The following is a 21,588-nucleotide window of genomic DNA, read 5'->3' as shown; positions in this document are numbered from 1 at the left end:
CAGGGTATGACCGATCCATCTCCACTTCCGCAGCGCTACTTCTTGGGCGATCGGAGGTTGTCGGCACATACTCCACAAATCCTCATTTCTTATAGTCTTCGGCCAGAATATGCGGAGGATGGACCGTAGAGACTTATTAAGAAACACTTGTAGCTTGTGTGTCAGCCCCTTTGTCACTCTCCACGTCTCACAGCCGAAGAGCAGCACGGACTTGACGATGGGTTCGAAGAGGGAGACTTTTACGCGGCGAGTGAGAATGTTTGAGTCCCAGACAGGCTTAAGTTGAGCAAATGCAGCTCTTGCCTTCTTAATTCTGCTCTCGACGTAAATGTAAATAAAACTTTCACAAACGTTCTATTATTGTCTTTATTTTTAACAATCTTACCTGACTTTATTTATAAATTGAAGATGATTAATAATCACACATTGAAGATGATTAATATTATAAAGCGAAAGTTTGTGAGTGTGTGTATTTGTTACTTCTTCACGCTTAAGTGGCTTGACCAATTTTCATAAAATTAGGTATGAAAGTAGCTGACAGCCTGAATTAACACATAGGCTACTTCTTTACCGTGGGTAACACCGCAGGGCGTGGCTAGAATAATATTAAGTGGATCTTCTATGGTCTTTTTGCCATCCCCTACGCTGAGCTGGCGAACGTCGCAGTACTTTCAATATTTTATTTTGCATTGAAAATAGTAAAATTTATATTTACTGTTAATGTTTTTATAATCTGCATTAAATGGGCTTTCAGCCAGTATTTTTTATCAATCAAGTTTCATACAAAAATTTGAAATTATGAGGGTTTGATTGCATTTCGTTACTACTAAAAGTTTATTATTTTAAGGATTGCGTCATATTTTGCTACGGAACCCTAAAAAACTGGTACGGGGAATGAATCGGGCATCATCTAGTTATCTGAAAACGACACCAAACTTGACTGAAAGATCTAAACTAATCCACCAGATTTTTTTTTCTGAGCGCCGGGAACTTTGTAGTTTGCCCACGCCTCCCCCCCTCTAACACAGAGTTCAATCTCTGACAGCCTGAATTAACACATAGGCTACTTCTTTACCGCGGAAAACACCGCAGGGCGTAGCTAGAATAATATTAAGTGGATCTTCTATGGTCTTTTTGCCATCCCCTACGCTGAGCTGGCGAACGTTGCAGTACTTTCAATATTTTATTTTACATTGAAAATAGTCAAACTTATATTTACTGTTAATATTTTTATAATCTGCATTAAATGGGCTTTCAGACAGTATTTTTTATTGATCAAGTTTCATACAAATATATGAAAATATGAGGGTTTGATTGCATTTCATTACTATACTAAAAGTTAATAATATTTTAAGGATTGCGTCATATTTTGCTAGGGAACCCTAAAACACTGGTATGGGAAATGAATCGGGCATCATCTAGTTACCTGAAAACGACACCAAACTTGACTGAAAGGTCCAAACTAATCCACCAGATTTTTTTTTCTGAGCGCCGGGAGCTTTGTACTTTGCTTTACTTTTTTATTTATTTCCTTTTTGCATTTTTTTTTAATAGATGAGCCATGGGGAACCAAATGTTTACAGCTTACAAAGCCACTAATACAGGTAATAAAAAAAACAACATTACCTTTTATCACACGTTTTATTATCTAATTATTACTTTCCGTTACAATATACATAGGCATTGCTTATTTTACAATTAATAGTTTTTCAACGTTACGTACAATATATTTGCAATGATTTTTAACACAAATTTATTACAGTATTAACCTTTAAGCAGGCCAACTTTTAATAAATCAACATAATAGCTGTTATTTTATTTTATTTATAGATTTCTTTAAGCAGGCTGTTTCAAGGTCCTACCAGATATTTTACCTCAATGATTTCTTACAGTGACTTTTAAAGTGACATTTCTTTTAAGTGTGTGGTCAGGAATGTCAGGATTGACGATTCAGCTGTCTAACATAGATTTTCTAATATTTGTTATCATCATTTGCAAGCAAACAACTAAACAAAAATCAAGCTTGTTTTGGTATTAATGCGGTTCAATATATGGCACTAAAAAGTGGTAATTGACCGAAGCGTCTCGATTTGAAAAAACAACCATTTTGTAAAAATATGATAAAACTTCGTTGACTTGACGCATATTTTCACTGAAGCATTTATCCATTATACAACCGCTCATATTTTATACTATGATTAATTTAAACTATGAATTGTACCGAAAATAGCAAGAAGGTAATTATCGCATGCTCAATGCTTCAGTGATAATACTTAATTGATTATCTTTATTACCAAAGAAAATCAGCCTGTATCTATTGCAAATCCCAGACTAGCTAGGTCGGCCATTTTGATTTCCAAACCTCAAATTGGCGGCTTGACTCAAGCTTGCCAACCTAGCGGACATGCTCGCGTCGTACATAGTGCTGCGCCCCATCGATATTACCGATTCGTTTTTCAAAAACGGACTCGGTAAACTCGATTCTTTCAAAAATGGATTCGATTCTTTTAAAAACGTGTCGTTTTTCGAGAACGCTGAGGTTTGGGACTGTAAAAGGCTGCAAGGTTGGTTCCTGTCTAGTCGGAACTGTTGTTTTTCCATCTGATGGTGTTGTGTTCGCACGGCAAAGCGGTTGACGTGCACGGGGATGGGGACGACTATCTTGGTGCCCGAGGTTTTGCCGGAGTGACTGCCGGAGGCGAGGCCGGCTTTCACGCGTTTCCATTTCGCGCGACGGTTTTGGAACCATATTTTGACCTGAAAGAAATTGAGATTTAAGAATGGTAGGTTGAATATTTCTTTCTTTCATTGAACGTACATATACTCGATCTACATACGACTATTTGACTCAAACCTGTATATCGTCGGGTGAGAATACGTTTGTGCCATACGCCACTTACATTGGTTTGCAGGAGAGCAAAAAGAAGAAAAAAAAATTTTTTTTCGAAAAGTTTCGCATTTAGGAAGTATTGAACTTACTTATCATTTAGGCACATATATTTTCTATTTATAGTACCATACAGATATTTTGAATATAGTGGTAATCATGAAATAAAAGCATTTTTAATATTGCACCATATCCGTTTTTGATGAGTAAGTGTTAAACGTACTGTACGTATTGTACAATGTATGATATGATATGACACAAAAGTGTTGGATATGTCACACTTTTGTGATAACTTTCTGTTAAAAGAGTGTAATTATCCTATAGTAAAATGCGGATATGGCACATTTTTGAAAAATATTTTTTTTTTCAAAAATTGTTTAGAGTCAATTATAGCATATTTTTTGTTATTTTGGGAACCCTTAAAAACGATTTTTCTCAAAAATGGATATGGCACAAACGTATTCTCATCCGGCGATATAATATTATCATCATCATCACTAAACCAATGTATATGCGTTCCACAACATGTCACAATTGGCCCTCACATAAGAAACCCAAGCCTATCAATTTTTTATAAACTTTTTTTATAATACCCATTCTAGCCCAATTAAGAATTTAACTAGATACCTTTGAATTTCTTCGCATTTTATTTCGCTTGGTTTGCATCATCAAAGAATGTACTTTACCACACGGACTGCTGGTAGCCAAGTACAAAATATCCTTTCATTTTTATCAGTTATTTTTCAGTGAAGGATATCAGATTCACGAGGAAACTAGTTTTCCTTTGTGTTAGGAGGTCAGAATCTGAGAGGCCGTCTGGTGACAAAGCCTTTTATAAACTGAAATCCTAGCTCTAGTTGGACAGAGCCTTTTGTAAGCCTATCTACACCTATTCTTGGGATTACATGACCGAAAGTGGACCCCAAAACCCCGTCAGGAAAAAGCACTAAGATGAGATACCAACCTGTACTTCACTAAGTTTGAGCGCCGCAGCGATCTGCGACCTCTCTGTCAGACTCAGGTACTTCTTGGCGTGGAACTCTCGCTCTAACTCCAACAGCTGTTCGGATGTGAAGGCCGTGCGCCGGCGCCTCGCTTTGCTCTCGCGACGGTCTGTTGAGTCCTCTTGGTCGGGCTCGGAGTCGTTTCCTGGGGAAGACAGGGTTCGAATTGAAACTGTTGTGAGACATACTAACATTGAATAATTGTACGGTTTAGACTCACTTGTTTTAAGTCACTCGCGCGACTGTTAGTGCTTGAGAAAGGAGACCTATAGGCTCTCCGAAACATGTCGCGCGAGTGACTTAAAACACTCTAAAAAAAATTTGGTTGGCCCTATCAATATTCTGATAGTCGTAATCAAGCATCTTGATTCCATACGAGCCTAACAAGGACTTCGACATTTCAAATAAGGTAATTCTGATTGATTTTACTATTGCTATGTAACTGAGCCAACTAAGATCTTGTTCAATATATACATGAAAAAGAATTATGCTAACTAATTGACCCTAGTAAGATCAACTAAGCTTTATATTTATTGAATCAACCTACGTTACATAATTATGTCAACAAGTTAATAATAGATGCAAGGTATACAATTGTTAGGATTAATCAATACCTACTTTATTAGTTCAATCACAGATACACTTATTGTTTTAAGTAATCAGCTTTCTTTGATTTATATAAGATCGTAATTGTTGTAATTAACTTAACGTCAACTAAGAAGAAACTGCTCTTAGTTGGTCTTCATTTTTTAGAGTGAACAAGGGAGTCTCAACCGTAAAATTACCTATTCAATGAAGAGAGGGTTGCTAAGTACTAAAATAAAGGAAATATGCCGAATAGTGGAGGAGCGTTCATTTTAATCGAATTATAATGTTTTTGTCTAGACATACGAGACGAGAAAACCAAGCTAACTTAAAGTCCTTAACATTTTTAGCTAAATAGTTCGACTTATTTCGAAAAGATGAATATAATATTTATAACTATTTATTATTATACTTATATACTAGGTAGGTTTTATTATTTATTATTAATTTTTAATTCTAAGTTAATTTATAGTATTTTTTTATTAATTTATATTGTTATCGAATGTTAGTACCAGTTAAGAAATAAATTTATTGTACAGTCACCTGCACTAATATGTTACACAATGAAGGCCGCAAAAATATCTGACACGATCTTATTTGTAGAGCCATAAGAGCGTGTCACATATTTTTGCGGCGTTCGAAGAGTAACATATTATTGCAGGTGACTGTACCTTATATAATATTACAAAGTCACGTCACAAATAACCACGCAATAAATTATAATTGTTACATACAAACATATTTATTTTCCAAATTTATACCTATATGTGGAAAACATTTATTTACTATTTATTTATATAACATTTTTTGCACAAAAGAACAACTTATCGTCCAAAAGGCAGACTTAATGCCAAAAGCATTCTCTACCAGTCAACTATCGAGGAACCATGCACAATGTAGACTCGTAGACTGGTACCTATTTATTAGAATTGGAGAGAAATCTGACATTTGCGATGCGAGTATCATACTGTTGTTTTGCAGTAGGTAGGTATACTACCAATTAGCAGGTATTTTCCTCCTAAATCTTGATAATATAGAAATAATTACCCAAATATTAATTCTTTTAAATGGCTTCCTGAGCACGTTTTCTCTGATAGGACAAAACGGCAAAGTGGCTTCCTGAAATCACTGCCCCTGGGCCACAATATAATATTTTTTGCACAAAGGAAAAACTTATCGTACAAAAGGCGGACTTAATACCAAAAGCATTCTCTACCAGTCAACTATCGAGGAACCATGCACAATGTAAAGTCAAATAAACCTCAACTCCTAGACTGGTACCTATTTAGAATTGGAGAGATATCTGACATTTGCGAGTATCATACTGTTGTTTTGCAGTAGATATACTACCAATTAGCAGGTATTTTCCTCCTAAATCTTGATATTGTAGAAGAATTAACTAAATATTCTTTAAATGGCTTCCTGAGCATGTTTTCTCTGATAGGACTAAACGGCAAAGTGGCCTCCTGAAATCACTGCCCCTGGCCGCAATACTCAAATAAAGTCCGATAAATCGAGCTAATAAAACTAAATAACCGATTAAGTTGCAGTAAACCGAGATTGGGTCAGCGGGACAGACTATCCAAGCGAATAGTCCTTAAGTCTTTAAATATAAAATTCAAAATGGTTTGGGTTATTTTATAGGGCTTGACTAAATGACTTGGTCAGCATTTTAGCGGTTACGAGGGTGACGGAATTGACGTTTTTTGTGAAAAAAAAAAAACAAATCGTCTGTCAATTGTTTACTGGATGATGGTGGTTTGGGGGCAATTTGTGTCTTTTTAGGGTTCCGTACCCAAAAGGTAAAACGGGACCCTATTACTAAGACTTCGCTGTCCGTCCGTCCGTCCGTCCGTCCGTCTGTCTGTCACCAGGCTATATCTCACGAACCGTGATAGCTAGACAGTTGAAATTTTCACAGATGATGTATTTCTGTTACCGCTATAACAACAAATACTAAAAACAGAATAAAATAAAGATTTAAATGGGGCTCCCATACAACAAACGTGATTTTTGACCAAAGTTAAGCAACGTCGGGCGTGGTCAGTACTTGGATGGGTGACCGTTTTTTTTTTGCATTTTTTTGCTTTTTTTTTTCATTAATTATGGTACGGAACCCTTCGTGCGCGAGTCCGACTCGTTTAATTAACGTTTAGTTAGCAGTTTTTGGCGAAATAGTTAGGCTTTTACACCGAACCTAAATCTTCGCAGCCTAGCGTAGGTAGTTGACTTTTATTAAAACCATGCGTGGCACACTTGCACTGCGTGGGCTATCAAAAACGCTGCAGACTTTTCTTGGTCTAACTATTTAAAGTTGTGGTCCATAGTTGTAGTTTCAATTCAATTCAATTCAATATTTTTATTTCGAATAAAAAAATCCATATTATTGTTAGTACAAGGCTCAACAACCCTTATAAATCTATGTTAGTGATAAAAAGAACATAAAAACAAACAAAAATAATTATGTACAACTAAAAGCGGCGTGGTGCGGCGACCGGCGGCGCGTGCAGTCGCAGTAGTACTGGACTATATAGTTGAGTGGTTTTACGTAGCTAAATTATTGCTATCTGCGGCTACAATTTCGGACTTGACGTTTTTTACCAATCCGCCATAAAAACGGACCTCGTCAGCGCTCCGCCCAGTCGACGTCACGGAGATAGAGTGATGACGTCGGCTATTACGAGATTGATCATAGGGATTCCTATTTTCGAGACATTTGTCCATTTCCGATTTTGGTATTTGGTTTGAAACCGGCGTCTATGGCCCAGTTAAATTAAAGGTTTCACCTCGGAATGAGAGATAATAAGCTGGAAACTCGTATACACCTTCGTTATGACTTATGAAGTATTAAAGGTTCTCTTAAAAGTCGACGCATATATCGTGTGCGCGTCGAAAGTTATTCCAGGTCAAAGGTCATAAAAATCGGTTTTTCGCGGATATCAAGTTTTCTATAGCTCCAATGTTGTTTACATGTAGGTAAGGATTGTAGGGCAAAAAATTTGCGTCGAGTTAGGTATCAAACATTTTTTCATGCCATTAGCCGTTTTCAAGATATACGGCATAGAAGGCGCAGCGGCACGGAAAACGCACTATGACGCAAGGCGAGCTGGTAATCTGTATGAATAATACGTTCTATAAAGTTTTCTAATCGTTAAAATTACACTTATGGATCATACATAGATCTTAAAACAAAAGTGGCCCCTCCTGTGGACATTAGTTAACCGCTTGATTTTATGACATAGTTTAATACAAAAAGGGTAAGTAAAGTGCCCTTTTATTGAGGTTTAATCAGGAAATTAAGCTTTATAGCCTTTAACTTAAGGTATTTCTACAGGAAAGAGGTAGATTTTAAGTACTAATAATACAAGAAAATGTTTTCACATGCTTTTATTTAACTACCAAAATCTTTATCTGTAGTGAAAATAGCGAGTTGAAGTAGTTTTCAGTTAATTCGTATTCATTTTCTTTGTTAGTAAGTACATTGTTTTTGTTCCAAAAATAGATTCCCCATCCTTAATTTATCCGGAAATGGTATATCACATGCCCTAATATGTATAGTTTTAGAGAAATGATGCTTCAATTGAAGCGCGGCAGCGTGGAACTTCCCCCCCTCACCCACTAAATGTGCCGTGGCCCATCTAAGAATCAACTGTGCCAAGTTTCAGCGCATAGTCACAAAATGCAAGGTGTCGTTCACTATCAAACCAACTAATAGTACGTATGTCTGATCATTGCGCTTTCTGTGCCCTATATCTTGAAAACGGCTAATCTCATGAAAAAATGTTCGATGCCTAACGTGTCACAAATTTTATGCTCTACAACTCTTCGCTACATGTAAATAGCGTTGAAGCTATAGAAATCTTGATATTCGCGAAAAACCGATTTTCATGATATATGCGTCAACTTTTAAGAGAACCTTTAAAATGTCATAACGAAGGTTTATACGAGTTTTCAGCTTATTATCTCTCATTCCGAGGTTGACCCCCTTTTTAGGCTTAAGATGACTGGCCCACTATTATGTACAACCTGTAACCAAAACTTTATGACCATTGATTACTTACTATATGTCTAATATCATCGACAGATAAGTTTTCCTGATTTCAGATTTTCGTACTTTACTGAAAATTTTAAAATCCTAACCATGACAATTACTGAACACGTGTATTTCCTGGAAGTCAGAGGTCACCCTGCTTACGAAGCTGGAGGTCCTGAGTTCGAATCCCGGTAAGGGTATTTATTTGTGTGTTGATTATGAATATGAGTTATGGAGTTTGAGTATGTAATATGTAAGTAGGTATCTATTATCTAAGTACCTAAGTACCTGCCTACATATTCAAGTATATGGTCGGCTATTTACCCAGCATGGTATAAGCTCTGCTAGGTTGATAAGTACTTGTTTTGTTTTTGTTTGGCAATGTTGTTACTAAAATCACAGACTCTAGTTGTCTCTACAATACAGAATTTAAGGGGGCCCACTGATTAACAGTCCGTCGGACGGTATCGGCCTGTCAGTTGTTCGGAACTGTCAACATTTTGTTCTAACTGATAAGCCGATACCGTCCGGCGGACTGTTAATCAGTGGCCCCTTTACTCATTCGGATAATCTGCATAAAAATCAATCATTAGACGTCCAAAAACGGCACTACACGTGATTTGCATACTAAAAAACCTCAATGTCATTGATATAATAAATGCGACATTTTTGGGCAATCAAGTTAGACGGATTGCAATCTCGATCATTCAATCAGAGTGAGTGACAACGAATTCAAACCGATAAAACCCATTTTAACTCTCTTAACATTCCACACCGCACATTTATGCAATTTCCACGAAAAACCCGTCGTAAAACCGATCCCCTTTCGCAAATAAATATATTATTATTTATTTCTTATGGCCGACGCAACAGAGATTGACAGTTATCGAACGCGCCAAATGAATTGTAAAAATATTACAACCTTCATACTAACCCAGCCAAAAGGAAAATACATTTTAATGACCTAAAAATAAAGTCTAAATTCAAACAGCGTTGCTAATGTTTGTGGAAGCATAGAGCTCGCGTTCTGAATTTTAAATTTCGAATTCAAGAAAGCGGCAAAGTTAAATCGCGTGTGAACGATTCGATGCAGTTTGATACGAATCGGTAATTTATCGGTGAATTTTCGATAAACGGACATCACTAGCCAAAATGGCGGTCACGTAGACATTTTCACACTGGTTTTCTGTGGAAATATTTTTATTTGTGGCGTGCGGGTGTCACGTATTGGTTAATGTTTCTGTTGCGTACGAAATGCATTGGGGTTGCATATTGAATATTAGAATGAATTCAATTTTGTTTTGTTTTGCTCTATTGTAGAGATTTGGCTTAAAGGGCTCATCCAGAATCCTTAGGGGTCATCCATTATTTACATCACACTTTTAGGGGGGGGGAGGTGGTTAAGAAAATGTGACATCTTGTGACAGGGGCGAGGGGGAGTCACAAACATTGTGACGTCACCACTCTAACTTATTTAAATTATTTAATTCGCTATACAGTTAAATAAGAAGTTTATGGAACGATAATATTTCTTTAATCAATAATATTTTGATAAAAAATAATAAATAGTGTGACGATTCTTTACTAAATGAGGCTGAATTAGTTATTGTGGAAAGGAACGTCGCTTGATGATTTATAGTATCGTTTAAGTCAGTTTTGATACCCTGTGTAATTAATCTGTTTTAATAAGTAATTTAAAAAGGATGAACTTGTGTGATTTTCATGATGGCAACACTGATTTATGGCGGCTCGATGAAGCTGAAATGTTGGGGAGATTTGAAAATATTTCCGAAGATTATTGTTAACGTTAGTTGGAGTGATTGTAAAGAAAGAATTGTAATGTCCTAACAACGCTATAATAAAAGTGTTTGAAGTTATTTAAAACAGAGTTTGAATTTATGAAAATAGGTATAGCCATGGTACAGCCTACTTAATTCGATTTGCCGATTTCGTTGAAAAAATGTGACGTCACACCAGAGGGTTTGCCAAATGTGACAATGGGGGGGAATCAAAAAACCTAGATGGTTTAATAAAAAATAACAAAACAAGAATTTGACACTAGGGTTCAGACTGACCGGTAAAACCTATAAGTACTTACTGGCGCAAGAGGGTATGTTTTTAGTTCTTTAGGTGACCAGTAGAGACACTGTACAATTACTCCATACATTTTCCTTAACGTTCTCACTATGATCTGTCATTTACGGAACTCATGGTAGAGTTAATGAACGCTCTGCCGACGGCGAGCGTTGACTATTGGCATATTGGGAACTATTTTTTGAACTCGTAATGTAAAAATATTCCTCTATTGTACCCCGCTTTTTTTTAAGATTAGAATTTTTCTAACCCCAAAAGTAGCTGTAAATCTAATTTACTTTTTCTTCCGAAATACCAAGAAATACTAAGGTTCCCATGATATCTAATATCGCGGTACAATAATATGTAAACTACACTATAATTCAATGCATAACATAGGTAGTTACTCAGCCGACGTATTATGGATGGCTTTATCCATCTTTATCCACGTGATAAAATAACTGTCACTTTTTAACACCGTGGGATAGAAAGTGACGGACACCGTTTTATCGCGCTGTCACGTAGACAAGAACGACCATCATATCCGTACTGATTTAATTTTGTAGCAAAATAGTTACCACTACTTTTGAGGTCATAAAATATCTAATCTGAACCCCTAGTATTTTCATTCGATAGCGTGACGAAGCGTTCGCGTTAGCGTTATGTCTATTTTTGTGTAGTATTTTGAACAGCGCGCCAAGCGGGACGTTTTGGAAACTCATAATCCCACAAGTACACGTCACGCTATCGAATGACATTTATACTAGGTGTACTGAAAAAAAACGGGGCCGCGGGGTATAGGAAAAATATTCAAATGCCGCTGATAATAGGGTATTTGACTGTATTTTAAATAAATTATTTTACACCATGCATGAAATAAAGCACCAGAAGATTAATAGAGAATCGTAGACAGCAGTTATTTTTAGACACAATTTCTATTTTAAAACCCGTATAAAACTATAAAGCGTAGGTAATTTGATTGTGACGTCACATGCTAGTGTTTCATATAAATTTCATAGTAGCAAAATCGTTTTGACAGTTCAAAAAAAAGAAACCGATTTGACTAGTAGTCAAATACCCTATTTAGAGAGTGAACCTTCTGTGCCTAGTACTATTATTTATTATGTGACTGTGTAGTCTGTACCTATAGTCCCTAAGGGAGTAAGGGACTTAAAACCAAAGTGTTCGTGCCTTCGTGGGGAGAATCCCTTGTAACCGCACTTGACACCTTAATTTATACCTATTTGAAGTATTTGAACTTTACAAGTGATGTTAAATCAAAGCGAGATCATAATAAGATAAAAAAAATATGGTTGTCTATAAAGTCGGTTTACGGACGATAATATTGCGTGATAACGTCATAAGAAAACACGTGGCCGTAACGTTACCGTAGAAATTTGTCCACAACGTTACCATGGAGATATGTCCACAACGTGACACTTTTTCGTGCATGCTACCGGTGTTCATCGATTTATAAGACGCTATCACGTCAAAAAAATTCTGGTTCAAAAAGGTTGTAAATAAATGCTCTGCCGACGGGATATGGTGTCATGTACGGATATGATGGTCGTTTTTGTCTACGTGACAGCGTGATAAAACGGTGTCCGACACTTTCTATCCCACGGAGTTAAAAAGTGACAGTTATTTTATCACGTGGATAAATGTGGATAAAGCGATCCATAATACGCCTGCGGTTCACTCTCAAAATTGACATCTACGGGGGAATTATTATAATCATAATTAATTTAACAGATTGGCCCAAAGACACGTTGATTTTTAATTATTTTGTTGATAATTTTGATAAACGCTTGCTTTTCAAAGCTAAATGAGAAAAAAATTAAGATAATAAAGTAGGTACGTTTTTTTTAGTTACTTAAATGATTTTATGTAGCTTTATTTTTTCGAGACATTTTGTAAAAAAAGTGTGGTAGGAAAAATATTCCTAAAAATATATCATAAACCTATTTTTTTGCAAACTTAACTGTATTGGTAACAGCAGGTAACAGAAATTACAGCTCAGGAAATTTCACAATAAAATTAAGCCCTCGTATGGGCGAGCGCGGATCCGCGTACGAGGAAAATTCTTCTTCTTCCTCGCGTTATCCCGGCATTTTTGCCACGGCTCATGGGAGCCTGGGGTCCGCTTGACAACTAATCCCATGATTTGACGTATATAGGCACTGGTTTTTACGAAAGCGACTGCCATGTGACCTACCAACCCAGAGGGGAAACTAGGCCTTATTGGGATTAGTCCGGTTTCCTAACGATGTTTTCCTTCACCGAAAAGCAACTGGTAAATATCAAATGATATTTCGTACATAAGTTCCGAAAAACTCATTGGTACGAGCTGGGGTTTGAACCCGCGACCTCCGGATTGAAAGTCGCACGCTCTTACCGCTAGGCCACTAGCGCTTTTACGAGGAAAATATTAGAAAAAAATAATCACATTAAAAATTAAATTAACCTCAATTTATAGTTTTATTTTTTATTTGTAAGTGTTAGTTGTAATTTGTATCCGTTTTTGGAAATTCAATCACAAATGATTAATTAATAACCTTTTAAATATTTTAAAAATTAGATATTTACATTGGTTATGTATTTTATGTAATATTTTAACTCGTATCTCACATACTTTCTAATTCCCTACCTCCAAAGTCTCCAAACAATCAAAAATGTCAAGAAATCTCAACCGGCAGCTGTCACTGTCACATTTGAACAGTTTGTGACAAACTGTCAATTTCACGGCGCAGATGTATCGAGTGGCGTGAAATCTGACGACCGAGGAGTCGAGGAGCGTCACTAATCGGCCTAGGGGCCTTGTTGACTGGAGTACAAATCATGCGTGGCTAATGGGTTACCCTTGTTGATTTGAGTAGGATATAAAGAAGTTATGAAAAGGTAAGCAGTTGTAGATAACGGTTGAATAATGTTTTGTTTTTTATATGCTCGACTTTTACCACAGAACTTAAGTCATACTGAAAATTCCTGGACTGGCCACTTAGAAAAAACAAGTCGTCTCATATACCAGAATCCAGAAACTTTCAGTATGACCCACGTAGTACTATCGTACAGAAAGGACCCTTCCTACAAAACCGAAGTTTGACAGCGATTCAGGGTCGAATCATGATATCCTATTCTTTAAACGTATTTATCTACACACATATCATAAACCCTCTATGATGCCTTCAAAATCCGTAAATAATGGCCCACATTACGATAAACTGTTTTGTTACAGCAAATTTCTTATCTGTCGAAATGTGGCAATAGCTTCATTACTATATCAAAATCGATTTGGTAATGCATTCAAATTTCGAACATCTCTGAAAAAAAAAGCAATTTGATTTGACTCCTATTCTAATGTCAGTCGAGATGACGTTTTATTCGAAATCAAATGACAATTGCATACAATATTGATAAATCTCGCATGTAAGTTGGTATCGGACGATATGGTAATCGACCCCGACTTTAGTTTGTCTCTGAATTAAAAAAAAACTACGGATGCGTGACGTGCGTGAAAAAGTTATCATTTGCCGCCATTTGACGTACAGTTTATCTTTTAATTAGTTTGTAAGTAAAAAATAATTTGTTTTATTGTTTTTAAAGTACTTAACTATAACCAAAGTTTCGTGTAAAATGTGCGATAAAGATACATATTTCGGAGACGCCACCGCGAGTTCCGCCAGAGAGGAAAGTGCCCCAATGTCGGCTGTAATATGAGGTTAGTGAATATATCATAGAAAGTTTATAATATGTGTGTAGATAAAGCAGTATATGTAACTGTACATAATTAGGCATTAAAACACTCGTGTGATACTATTAACTATTTCCTCTCTGGATATTAACATTATTGAAAATACTTTGACACGATTTGTTGTATATGACACCGTAAGATTGTGAACCCGTTAGTTTATAATCTAACGTAGGTTAGGTTAGGTTAGTTTACCTATAATCTCCTTACCGTCAGTTTATAATTTAACTAGCGATATTATAATCTGACGAGTGTTTACAATTTTACGGTGACATATATATCATTCAACCACATTGCAGCTATGCCCCTACGTATGACTTTATTCGAAACTTTAATTACAATTATAAGAGTTAAGGGAAAACCACCAATGATCGACACTTTTAGCCAGTGTTCGACATAAGTACTTTAGGTCATACTGACAGGAATTAATTTTGAATAAAGAAAAAACATCGTTGTTCAAACTTAAACTATATCATTACTTTGACATAAGTGCCATGTCGAACATGGTGCAGCGTCGATCATTGGTGCTTTTACCTTAGGAGCATTTAAAATGTTGTATGAAATCTGTTTTTCGCTCCTAATTTTTACCATAATCAAAAAACCTAAAAAAGTCAAACGTAGGGACTTAAATAGCTAATGGTTAATATACCTACATCCTATTATGAAAAAAAAAGATCCATAATATCAATATCCACCTAGGAAAATGGGGCATAAGTTTGTATGGAGGAACGACCGTCCCCTTTCCTAGTGGTAGGGGGTTTTATATTTTTTTTATTTAATAGTTAAAATTTGTCCGTCCGTCCTGTCCGTATGGTGTATTTAAGTACTATGTTCGAATATCATACCTATAAGATAAGAAATTTGAAGAAGTCCAATTAGGTAGGTCCAACTTCGAGAAAGAGGTCAACCGCCGAATCCAACTCGGTTGGGCAGCGTTCGGGAAACTACGTAATGTCTTTTCGTCCGACATACCTCAGTGCCTCAAGACGAAAGTCTTTAATCAATGTGTGTTACCAGTGATGACTTACGGCTCCGAAACGTGGTCTTTCACTATCGGCCTCATCTCAAAACTCAAAGTCGCTCAACGAGCTATGGAGAGGGCTATGCTCGGAGTTTCTCTACGTGATCGAATCAGAAATGAGGAGATCCGTAGACGAACTAAAGTCACCGACATAGCCCACCGGATTAGCAAGCTGAAGTGGCAATGGGCAGGCCACATTGCACGCAGAGAAGATGGCCGATGGGGTCGAAAAGTGCTCGAGTGGAGACCACGGACTAGCAAGCGCAGCGTAGGACGTCCACCCACAAGATGGACAGACGATCTTGTTAAGGTCGCCGGAAGACGCTGGATGCGGGTCGCTTCCAACCGGCACGTATGGAGGTCCAAGGGGGAGGCCTATGTTCAGCAGTGGACGTCTTATGGCTGAGATGATGATGATGATGAAGATAAGAAATTTGGAACCCGACGGAATGATTAGAACGAATCTCCATCCATACCTATATGTATCTAACATGTACAGTCAGCAGCAGAAGTTGCTAAGCGAGCGAGGTGTTCAAAATGATCTTGACGCGACTTTATTGTTAAGAGAATAAGAGCGTGTCAAGGTAATTTTGAACACCTCGCCCGCTTAGCAACTTCTGCTGCTGACTGTACCATCACGCTCCGCGATTGTTGCGCCATTTAGGATCCTAGCTAAATTGGTTGTACAATACTTACGATATAGAATTTCCAATTTAGCAAGAACCCTAAATAGCATAACAATCCCGTAAATGTCAAAAATTTTGTTCTTATGTTGCATATTCCACTTTTTAGGATTTACAAGCTAATGCGGATACGAATATTCAATTAAAGGATCCCACCGATCTCGCCGATCCCACTACGTACTACGTGGTTTACGCTACGAGTGGAAGTTAGGGTGACTACTATAGTTATTGGCCACTACATTCTTGATAATTGGCCACTCTTAACAATAAGGCTTTAATCGGCTTTTTTCTTTCTGATTTGCTAGGAGTGGCCAATGGCCAATAGGTAACTATGTAGTGGCCAATAGGCCAGTGGCCACTGTAGCAGTCACTTAGGTGAAATTAAAAATTAAATTGCCTATTTAATTTATGAATATCTGGGAGACCGAGCTTTGCTCGGAAAACATAAAAAAAAATCAAAAATGCACGATTTCCCAGAGATAAGACCTAGCTATCAATTTATCGCCCCCGAAAACGGCTCTAACGATTTCGATGAAATTTGCTATATGGAGGAAATTTCATCGAAATCGTTAGAGCCGTTTCCGAGATCCCCAAAATATATACATATATGTACATATATCCACAAACATATTTATAAGTGTGTAGATCTGTAGATACTATAAGTATATATATGGACGGGTTAATTTGAAAAAGGATTATAATAGATAAATATACAGCGTCTTGTGTGTATGCAAATAATAATAAACATAAAGGTAAATAAATAAATAAATTAACAAGAATTGCTCGTTTAAAGGTATTAGATAGATTAAACTGGCAATTTTATTGTCCCGTCTGGGCTGGGTTTTAGGGATATCGGCCGAGGTGGTCAAAAATATCTGAACACGCACTTTTACTACAAAAGCGAGTTTTAGTTTAAATCAAAGTTGAAATAAACAAACCTTGCGTATTATCCTCTCCCCCGTCGCTCTCTTCACTCCCCACACTAACGGGACTCTCCGTTTTCTCCTCTCTCTCCCTCTCAGGCACAGGCGCTAAGACCCTAGACAGCCAAGGCTCCCCATACCCTAACAAAAAAGGTATCGACACACCGTTCTGTATAAACGGCGAATTGAAATAATATCTCATTCTATTCATTTCTTCCTCGTCTTCCTCTGAATTTCTAGAATCTGATTGGTTTTCGATGTCGATTTCCGGCGATTTCCGATTGTTACCGATTATCGAGTCTATGGAGAATGGTTTCGGTTTTTTCGGTTGCGTTTCTACTGTCTGTGGTTCCATTTTTTTAATCACCTTTTTAAGCTGAAAATCACTATAGTTCTTGGTTAAATTCAAAATTATATTACACATAAAATATCCATGAATATATGTATAAATGTTGTTTGGTTTAAAACACGCACAAAAGATTTATTTTTTGCATAAATGGTCCTATTTTATTAAGCACACAGTCATTTTTGTAAGAAAAATACACTTCTTTCACTCGAATAGTGATGTGCCTAAATTTCGAAAATCGAACTCGGAATTCGATTTTTCGACACGTCCGTCCGTTGCGCGACCGAGGCGCTACTCATTCAGCCAGACCGCCACGCCTACATACGGGGTGTACTCAAACTTATTTTATTAATACTCGCCGGGCGAATATAAGCTCTATTACTAGCGGCTTAATACTGCTATCATTATCACGCCTCTTATTTGCTTTAGATCTTATATTGTAAACCGTTTTTTTGAAAAATCAACCTTGATGTTATGATTTAAGAGCGATTTTTCTGTACAAGTTATTTAAGTAGGATAGAACTCCTTTAATATTTGAGTCTGAGCCGTCTTTTCTTCACTCTGAAGTAGATTTTTGCTCATTAGAGAAAGGAGAATAAACCGTTTGGCTCTAGGAAGGAAATGATTAAGAAGTCTATTGTCTGACGTTAGAAAGAGCTAGATGTAATCGATTAGGGTGAGTTAGTAAGAGATGCAGAGATGTGTTTCTGGATATAGTACGCGCTGGTAATTGGTGGTGATCAAAGTGTTTCGCCAGTGTCAGCACTCAGTGAATTCATCGTTCTGTGCTTCGCTTATGTGGCTTCATTACTTGGGCCATTTTATTTTAAGTTGGACACTAAATTTTTTTATGTTATTATATTTCGAATCACTAGCCCTTTTGATCCTAATAAGAGAAAAAAGTTTCCCTGCATTTTTCATTCCCTACACTTCCTGGTAAGGGAATGGAAATAAAAATCATGGAAGACATTTTTCCTCCTATCAGGATCGAAATATAGTGTGATTCTGCGTAGAACAAATTAAATGTAAAAAAACAATAATAACATTTTTAAATGGAAATTACGAGTAGTAAAGTTTGTTTTTGTAAATTCAAGTACTTACTTAATGTAATTGGCACAAGATTTTAAAGTATTATGATACAAGTGAAGCTGGATGCTTAAATAAATTGCTAAGTTAGCGATTTTGATAGCCCAGACTGTGCAAGTGTATTTTAAACGTCAAACTTCTATGAAATTATGACGTTTAAATTTAAATAACACTTGCACATGCATCACAGTCTGAGCTATCAACCAACTTAGGTTGGCTACATAATATAATATATTACATTATACTGATTAGTAAGATTATTCTAACATGTAGGTACCTACCTATAATATTGTTATAGAAATAAATCAGTAAAGCTTAGAGCATTTAGTAACTGGAGACGTCATGGCTGTCATGTTCTGTACGAAACAGTCTGCCGATTTTTGCGGGGGAGGGGACGTCAAATGTATTGCTAATTCTACATGATTTGTACGTAACGTACAAATAGCCATGTCAGTCCATACAAAAGTTTGCACAATTGTGCAAGTTTTTCGGCAGAGGGGTAAGCTCTTAAAGGCGACTCCAGTTATTAAATGCTCTAAGGAATAAATTAATGAATGTTATTATCTAAAAAATATATCTATAATGTCTCAGGCAAGTGGACTAGCTCATCTGAACCCTCCGCGCCGTCATTAGAGGACAATTTCCCCCCACTCCCCCTCCGCTCAATTGATTGCGGCTATTACTCGCGGAGATAACTTTTGCTGCTTTCCTCATCTTTTGGTTGAAGGAAATTTTTATTATAAATGTCGAGATACGCTTACATATCTTCGCAAATTTAGAGAGTAATATATTCCTATCTACACCCATAATATATCTATTACATATACTGACGAAATTTTTGGATGGCTAGGTAGTCAGTAATTACATATATCTTTACTAATTAGATATGATAAGGATAACACTTAGTGTAATAATTGTAATTGTTATCATTTAAACTAAATTCGAGTTCTTAATATATATAATTGGGGGAAATATACTTTAAACTAAATTAAAAAATGTAGTCGATTACACAATCACAATTACTCTTAATAGTAATTGTACTAAGAGCCTAATCCATTGGGCTTATTTCGGTAAGTACTTAGAGTCAGACCGAGATAAGTCTATGCAACGATTTTGTTAGCACACGCAGTGCAAGTGTTATTTTAAACGTAAAACTTCAAGAAATCATGACGTATAAATTACACTTGCATTGCGTGTGCTATTAAAATCGTTGCAGACTTACCTCGGTTTATTAGCTCTAGTTTAGTAAAACAGAACCGAAAGGATAAAAAATTATTTCAAAGATGGCCGCTTGACAGTAACCATAAAATTACAGTTTCTAGTCTCGTCTCGCAGTCGTTTCACACAGATACCAACATGTTTCAAATGCCTTTTACAAAGTGATGATTAGGAACTTTGCACAATGGTCGCTTGTAAAAAAAATCAACAAATGAAGATGTTTATTTTATGGCGGCAATTAGGCATTGACAGGTGGAGGATTTAGGGGCCCCAAGATGACAAACGTCAAACGAAAAGTAAAAAACGTATCGGTATGAGTATGACGTAAGTACCTACTTATGCTACGAAAAACGCGCGACTATTACCATGATTTTTTTGAATTTGAATTGGCGTTTCCTATCAACGATTGTCATATATCTGGCTCGGTCACTGTTCAGTTTCACATCGATGGTAGGTATATCCCTAAGTTTTTGTCCTATTGAAGGTCTTTTTAAGTCAACCCTGGTCACCCTGGATGATTTTTTGTTGAAACCTTCAAGTTGTTTCCACAAACAAGACATTTGACATTAAATTAAATCATTTTTACGGTTTAGACTCACGTGTTTAAAAACACACTACACTAAAAACACAAAATATATTATGTTTAAGAATCGACATCAACCATCGCTAGAAAACCTGACAATCGACCATCGCTAGAAAAACTGCTTTCAAATAAAACCGCTTCCAAATTGGCACACCCGTTTTAGTGCTACGGTTTCACAGACAGACAGACAGACACGCAGATATATATACGGGGTGAAATTTGTATTGTACCTATTTTATTCCCAGAAAATACCAGTAGGTGTAGATTGCAGTATGGAAGAGCCCTAAGTAGTATTAGCTTCTCAAATTGGCAATGCAGGTAGAATACTTTATTTAAAACCAATAACCAACACAATAGATCATTAAATATATAAAATATACCCGTCTGTGATACTAACGAGCCATAACAAATGATACTTACGTACAAACATAATAAAGAGGCATGTATAGGGACAACATTAACCTATAAGTATATACATATGTACTTATAAGTACTTTGGCAAGGCTAAACCAAATTATCATTTACAATTTGTTATGTTATCTAAATATCAAATCCTTGAATGAAAAAATAAATAAATAAATAAAGAAATCATTTATTCAGATGAAATAAACCCTATTATACAGATATAAATAAATAAAATACTTCGGTTAAACATTTCGGTTTAATAAATCAAAAAATATAATAAAAATATTCAAATTGTCAAAAGTAATATGTATGCAAAGTTCATTCCCATCCCATATTATAAAAATGACAAGTAATAAAACAAATAAAAACGCTCATCACGCTCGTCTCATTTCCCTCCAGCATCAAATTATCCGTCTCTAACACTAAATTCACACACAGCCCCAAACGTACCATCCATCAACCCAGCGCCATTCCAACCCCCTATAAATCCCTGTAATAGAATCAACTTATTCATAACAACATTAATATGACCATAAAATTAAATATTAAAACACGCTGTGAATCAACGATCCGTCCAAATTGCTTTCCACAATCAAGATTCCATCCTTATCTCGCATACTCGAACTCAAGCATAAGAAAAAGACGGGTATATTTTAGTAACATCCGCTTTGATTACTCGCTCGTAAGTAATGAGTGTAGTCACGCCCCGCAATCACGCTCCGCCGCTGCGATTGGTCGCTTTCGAGTTTTGAAATGAGAACGGTTTTTTTTTAATTTCCTTTCATTAGCGACAAAACGATGGCACGGCACGCGTTCAGCCGACGTTTGATCCCGAGCGGTTTCATTTATCTTGTTATGCTTATTGAATTGTTTCTAATTTGATACACTGTTGACATTTGGTTGGAAACGCCTAATGAAAATAGTTAAGCTTACTTATTAATCTTTTGCGGCATTCGAGTAATTAATTAGCATAAAAATTAAAAAGGATGTTAT

At 36.4% G+C, this 21,588-nt stretch overlaps 1 protein-coding gene across 1 annotated transcript; it reads right to left on the bottom strand.

Annotated features, from left to right (window-relative positions):
- Nucleotides 1-2,244: 2,244 nt before the first annotated feature.
- On the bottom strand, nt 2,245-17,312 carry LOC134803014 (homeobox protein ceh-30-like). Its single transcript, XM_063775741.1, has 3 exons — nt 16,973-17,312; nt 3,852-4,036; nt 2,245-2,757 (listed from the first exon to the last, which is right to left on the bottom strand). The coding sequence occupies exons 1-3, from the start codon at nt 17,310-17,312 to the stop codon at nt 2,332-2,334; spliced, it is 951 nt and encodes a 316-aa protein (XP_063631811.1). The 3' UTR covers nt 2,245-2,331.
- Between the last annotated feature and the right edge of the window lie 4,276 nt (nt 17,313-21,588).

The sequence above is a fragment of the Cydia splendana genome, chromosome 25 (assembly GCF_910591565.1).
Source record: "Cydia splendana chromosome 25, ilCydSple1.2, whole genome shotgun sequence".
NCBI classification, from domain to species: domain Eukaryota; kingdom Metazoa; phylum Arthropoda; class Insecta; order Lepidoptera; family Tortricidae; genus Cydia; species Cydia splendana.
This window is presented reverse-complemented; position numbering and strand designations above follow the sequence as displayed.

Bases quoted from the DNA above. Each gene is read 5' to 3' on its own strand.
- LOC134803014 (XM_063775741.1), bottom strand. From the start codon at position 17,312: ATGGAACCACAGACAGTAGAAACGCAACCGAAAAAACCGAAACCATTC. The intron at 4,037-16,972 runs GTTTGTTTATTT...TGTCTTCCCCAG, and splicing joins GGGAGAGGATAATACGCAAG to GAAACGACTCCGAGCCCGAC. The intron at 2,758-3,851 runs GTTGGTATCTCA...AATTTCTTTCAG, and splicing joins TCAAACTTAGTGAAGTACAG to GTCAAAATATGGTTCCAAAA.